We start from the raw sequence: 6,132 nt of genomic DNA on the forward strand, positions 1-6,132 counted from the left end.
CCTAGGTGGGCAACGCACTCGCACTAATTATGCTCAATATATGGCACAAAGCCACGCTTTGGTATCAACCCCGCAAGAAAACTCTCCTTGACTAGGGACTTCGTGGACTTGTACATACAGCCCAACATAATTAGCAACGGTTATGCTCATGCCTCATGGCATCACCTTTGAGCTACCCGTTCATGCCTCATGGCATCCTCGAGCACTAACGCTCTTGCCTTCCCGACAACCCCGAGTTTCAACGCCCTTGCCTTCCCGGCATCCCCGAGTTTCAATACTCACGCCTGCCCATCATTCCCAAGCCTTACACTCATGTCTGCTCTACATAATGCGCATTAATGGAACATTGAATTCTTCTACCATTTGTTGTTTGCAACAATCGAATTCTTTTCACGTTCCATTAATACGAGCGAAAACCAAACTAACACCAACGTTCACATTTGAGTTACAAACTCTCCCATTCACGGCATTCGTGCAACTTACGCCTCACGGGTGTAACCTCGTCAACTCAACCTCGTTCATTTTCTTGCGCACATCACGCATTTTATGCATCATATTCACTTCATATGCTCATTCTTACTATGCTTACACAATCATGTGCATTCTCGAGCTCATATGTCATAAACCGATCACATTCGGCACCATTCATATATATACATCATCATGTATCATGCACCTCGTACATTCATACATGCTAATGCATATCGATGCAACTCAGATATGTTGTCCGGTACAACAAGCATTCTACATGCGCGTGCTTCTATATTTGTTTTGCAGGTTAAAGAGTCCCTTCTTGCTTACGGAGTTCGGGGACTTGTAGGGGCTGGGCGCCTCCCGGACGTCACTTATGCTTGATGACATCATGTTTATAACTCCCCAACCAAGAAGCTCCTCTTACTTGGGGACTTCGGGGACTTGTAGATACCTCTACTAGCATGGCTTATTCTCTATGTCATCAAGCATATGTAACACCCTTGTTGGGGGACCCACAAGCCATGGTGGGACCCAACCGCGATATGCATCCCGTAGCCCGATGTCCAAGCTACGCCATGGTAGTCGGAAGTGCTCAAGAGCTTGCCGGGAAGCCTACTTCCCAACCATGACAATATGCCTTCACAACATGCTTTGAAGACTAGAAGAAGGATTTCTTGTCCCACATTGAAGAAAATGTAAAGGAGAGTGGCTCCCTTCCTTATAAAAGGGACCACTCCTCCCACTTAGAAACAATCCTATTACAACACACTTTGTAATCCCTTTGGGCCGTAAGGCCCAAACCCATATAGTGCAACACTTCAAGTGGACGTAGTTTCCCGCTACGGCGGGAGACGAACCACTATACATCTTGTCTTCTCTCTCTCTTACTCTCTCTATCTTTAACGTTAATTAGAGCCTTCGGTTTCTAACATTAACAATTAGTCTCATCATCACAGTTCCTAGTTTGTGGCTTGGGATGAGTATTATCCGTGACTTTGATAGCAGGGCATTTGTCCTTGGCATGACCAAAGCAACCGCACTCAAAACAAATCAATGAGATTCCTTCATAGACAACCTGATAGGCAATGGATTCAACCTCGACAAAAGGACCCAGGGGCTTGCTAATTAAGATCAACCTCAATGCACACCCTAGCAAATTGTCCTCTAGCTTGGCCCACAGTGAGCTTGTTAACTTTAACCACATCTCCAATGATTTTACCAATTTTTGCCACAATGAAGTCCTTGAAGAATTTGATCGGTAAACCAAAGATTCTCACCCAGAGGGCCATCTTCCCAATGAATTCCTTCATGGGGTCAAAATCAGGTCTCCATTTCCTAACAATAAGAGTTTGGCCAGTCAAGATCCATGGACCTCCACACAGAGCATAGTTCATGTCCTCTTCCAGGTTAAATTTCACAATATAGAAATCATTAGGTAGGTCAATAAGCTGCCAACCCCCTTTCACGTGCCACTTCCTTCTGAGACCTCTAAGCATGAAATCAAAAGTGTTCGTCGAGTTGGGTTTCCCCATCAATTTGACAACAACAACGCACCTCCATTCAAAATCAAGCTTATTATGGACTTTCTCAGAGAATGAAACGTTTTGGCCATGTTTACCTTGAGAGTAGGTGCAGTCATCATCATTGAACTCAAAATCCTCAGTCATGGTTTGCCTGTATGTAACGATCAACTGGGTTCTTCAGAGTACTCGCATAGGTCATTTGGGGTTGCAGAGGGGAAGGGTTCTGCACTGTAGTGTCGAGATCCTCCATTTGGAGTGCCTCCAGATCGGAGCTGATATCTCCACCATTCTTCACACGTTTTCTCTGAATCGACATTGAATCCACTCCTCCACCACTTCCCGGTGGAAGGGCGCAGAAAACAAAGGCCGGTGACGCCACCAGTAAGTTTGGGTAGACAATCGGAGCCGGGAAAGATGAAAATCGACAATGACCAATCGGTGTGAAAGTTAGGTAACGGCTAGGTTTGGGAAAGGCACGTGAGGCACGTTCAACAAAACCAGTTGAACAACTTTTTAGCACACAGACTTTAATTTTCAACACTACCTCCATAATTAACCATAAGCTTTATATAATTACATGGAGTAACTAGGGTACTACATTAGAAGAGTTGCATGTAACATTGCTTTGCATCCCACGGAAACAAATTAAGGTTATGCGTTAATTTCTCTATGTAAGTTGGGACAATACTTCAACAGGGATAGCTTTATGTCCAATGACCTCTTAAAAAACAAGTTCCTGACTATGCGTTTCAATTGAGATAAAATAATTAGAACGAAGTAAAAAGGCGTCACGCTTAGCACTGGTGTCGTGAGACTCAATGAAATCATATAGCAGAATAAAAGTGGTAAAACCAATTTCGTCAAAAAATAAAGGCCACGTGGGAGGTGAAACCATATCTCAGATATTGATGTCAAGAAAGCCATGGTGTTCAGAGCCAGGAAAGAACTCCATGCTACCATGGAGTGAGAGGCAAAGTTTGATGGTACATTGGGTTCACCAGTACTATTAGATCCGTCACTGCTGGTTTTACGACCAAATGGAGTGCTGAAGTAATCCTTCTGCATACCGGCTGGTGGGCTGAGCACGGCTTGGAATGTGGCTGTTGCAATCAGGACAGCTACCACTAGAAGATTATTACGATTCTCATTTGACATGCAACTTTTAGTGAGGTAACTATACATAACCCATCTTTCGAGCAATGACATCTCTGTTCTTAGAAAATTTGCAAGAGTAGGAAGTTTAGGGAGTGAAGAAGCTCTCAAAGCTCCTCTTTGGAGTAATAAACTTCTTATTTCTGTATTATTGTTATGCATTCCTTGGTGATCTGATATGTCCATTGCTGTTAAACCCTCCAAATTCTTGGCATTTATATCAACCCTTTTTATTAACAACCTCACCACCTGCATTATTTAGATGGAAAGTTAGTCAAATACTTTTGAAATAGATTCCTTCTCAAAATGGGAAAACATAGTCTTAAAACCATAGTTTAGAGTTATAGATCATGCTATCATAGACTATGACTAGCCAAAAGAGTTTCTTCTGCAATTTGGTTCCTTCTTCCTTTTAGGACAGCTAAATGACTTACTATTGAAAGTTTGTTTCAGCTCTCACATAAGTTTGAGGCTAGCTTATGACTACAAACCATAATTTATAGTTATAAATAAAAATAAAAATAATAATAAGAATAAAAATAAAAAAACTTGTCATTATTGAAGTTCTGAAAGGTTTCTGCTGAAAAATAAGCGACTAGCTAGTTGATATATGCTTAAATATTTGTCTTGCCTTTTTTAACCCCAAAAAATAACACAAAAAGAATTACCGGAACCTGAAGCAACACTTCTTCTCAAAAAAAAACCTGAAGCAACACTGTAATTTTCTATGTCAGTGTTAGGGATAAGTACTGAGGGAAGAAAAGTTTGCCTGGAATTGATTTCTTAATATTGCAATGTGCAGTACAGTGTTGCCTTCATCATCAGTCCACTGCAAGATCATGTCCATATCAACATGGTGAAGCCATCCCATCAAGACTTCAAGTGCTTCCAACTTGTCATTCTTTGCAGCAACATGAAGTGCAGTTTCTTTTCGAATTGTCAGATCTATGATAGACTCTGGGGAAGCTGCTAAAAACTCAGCCAAAAGATCTAAGTATCCAATTTCGGCTGCATAATGCAAGAGAGTCTTTCCCTCCCTTCCTTTGACTCGGACAAGGTCCCTATAGACGGACAGGAGAAAAAGCAATGTATGTGTTTTTCCTTGCTTCAAAGCAAGGTGCATTGCGCTGAAGCCTTCCGGGTTTTGCTTCCTTGCAAATTCTGGCTTCAATCTCATCATCTCCATGGCAAAATCGGTATGCCCTGAAGATGCAGCAATGTGCAAAGGAGTATCAACAAATGGAACAAGGTTGATGCGCTCCAATATATATGAGTCCTCCTGTATCAGTGCATACAGGCCACCAATATTCCCCCCTTGCGCAGCCTGCTTCAACCTTTGATCCGTGCTGAGAAATAACATAATTAGAAAACTGAGAGATTAGAATATAATGCATGCTGTCACATGCAATTATGGAATAACTGTGCAAGATGCCTAGACATTTCTAGATTTCCTATGTGCAAGTCATTTGCACCTGTAGCAGTGATGATATGTGAATGACTCTGCTCAAGTCAGAGCAATATAGTTAACCAAAAAAGAAAACTGAAAATTCTTCCTCCGTGTGAATTAATTATATATCCTAACTCTCTATTTAGGCTGGGAGCATGCTTTAAATCAATAAAAGCCAAGCAAAAGGTACCAATATTTCATCAAAATGAGTTCCTCAACCTTTTGTAATACGTGAAGGTTGGAACAGACAGAAGTGAAGATCCTTCAAGAGCTCCAGCACCACATAGCATAGTCCTTATTCGTCTGTCATTCAGTGGCTGTTGATGCTGTATGATGTCCAGGGGAGTCCAACCCGCCAAATTCTTGAAGTTTACATCAACTTGTGAGGTCAATAAAAGCATAACTGCCTGCATAATGGAGAAATGGTCCAATTGCTGGATAAATCAAAATTTACAAGGTTGCTTTCTTTTCAGTCCAAAAAACAAGTTGCTTTCTCTTTAATTGAGTGATTGCAAACTTCAAAGGATATATATTAGAACTTGGAAACTTTTTTATCAGTTATGAAAATTTTGCTGCCTTGTTTTGGCAGCATATATACTACACTATATTGTGGTACTAATAATATAGTGTGTCCACTATATGATACTATAAAATTGACCCCCAATTGAGATTCACAAATTGTTTATCTTTAGATCTGAAGCTGAAATTTCTTATGTTTTTTGAGGTCAATATAAGACCAGGAAAACTGACCTCAGGTTGATTTCTAAGTGCTGCAATGTGCAACAAAGTGTTGCCATCCTCATCCTTCCAGTTCAATACCTTTTTCTCCAATTGATGTACCTCTTCATAACAGACCTCTTTTAGCCATCTAAACACAAATTCAAATGCTTCGACCTTGTCATTTTTCAGCGCAATATGCAGAGAGGTCTCGTTTCGAATTGTCACATCCTCCAAAGATTTTGGGCAGGCCGATAGAAACACATCTAAGAGTTCGATATTTCCTTCCCTGGCTACATAGTGCAAAGGTGTCACACCCTCCCTCCCTGGCACACGAACAAGGCTTCTATCAGCATCTAAGAGACGAACCACCATCCTGGTTTTTCCACTTTGCAGGGCCAAGTGCATGGGATTAAATCCATCTTGGTTCGGCTTCCTAGCAAATGATGGCTTTAGCCTCATTATCTCCATGGCAAACTGTGAATGCCCTTCGGCAGCAGCTATGTGTAGAGGAGTATCGACAAATGATGCCCCAGTAATGTGATCTAGAAGTTCACCATCCTCCATAATCAATCTGTACAAGAAATCAATATCTCCAGATTGAGAAGCCTCCTTCAACCTCTGGTCCATTCTAGGAAAGTGATGCACTGACGCTTATACTATATCAACCTGATCAAGATCTTACTTCTATCTATTTTCTCATGGTGAAAGCAATCACAGCATTTAGATTCTAAAGAGATGAGTAATTGCTGCAGAAAATCTAAAAGTCGCAGAAGTTCCAACAATTACATGACAGTAGTTCAGAAATGGTAAAGCCAA

At 41.2% G+C, this 6,132-nt stretch overlaps 2 protein-coding genes across 2 annotated transcripts; both read right to left on the reverse strand.

The window, feature by feature from the left end:
• Positions 1-1,595: 1,595 nt before the first annotated feature.
• Positions 1,596-2,141, reverse strand: LOC133744790 (uncharacterized). The gene has a single exon (XM_062172833.1). The coding sequence runs from the start codon at positions 2,139-2,141 to the stop codon at positions 1,596-1,598; it is 546 nt and encodes a 181-aa protein (XP_062028817.1).
• A 507-nt stretch (positions 2,142-2,648) lies between these two features.
• Positions 2,649-6,132, reverse strand: LOC133744791 (ankyrin repeat-containing protein ITN1-like). The gene is made up of 4 exons (XM_062172834.1): positions 5,347-6,132; positions 4,816-5,003; positions 3,917-4,495; positions 2,649-3,402 (listed from the first exon to the last, which is right to left on the reverse strand). The coding sequence occupies exons 1-4, from the start codon at positions 5,941-5,943 to the stop codon at positions 2,649-2,651; spliced, it is 2,118 nt and encodes a 705-aa protein (XP_062028818.1). The 5' UTR covers positions 5,944-6,132.

The sequence above is a fragment of the Rosa rugosa genome, chromosome 4 (genome assembly GCF_958449725.1).
Source record: "Rosa rugosa chromosome 4, drRosRugo1.1, whole genome shotgun sequence".
NCBI classification, from domain to species: Eukaryota; Viridiplantae; Streptophyta; class Magnoliopsida; order Rosales; family Rosaceae; genus Rosa; species Rosa rugosa.

Coding starts and splice junctions, on each gene's coding strand:
- LOC133744790 (XM_062172833.1), bottom strand. CDS start 2,141: ATGACTGAGGATTTTGAGTTCAATGATGATGACTGCACCTACTCTCAA.
- LOC133744791 (XM_062172834.1), bottom strand. CDS start 5,943: ATGGACCAGAGGTTGAAGGAGGCTTCTCAATCTGGAGATATTGATTTC. Junction 4,496..4,815: donor ACCTTCACGTATTACAAAAG/GTTGAGGAACTC, acceptor GTTATTTCTCAG/CACGGATCAAAGGTTGAAGC. Junction 3,403..3,916: donor TTAAGAAATCAATTCCAGGC/AAACTTTTCTTC, acceptor CATCTAAATAAT/GCAGGTGGTGAGGTTGTTAA.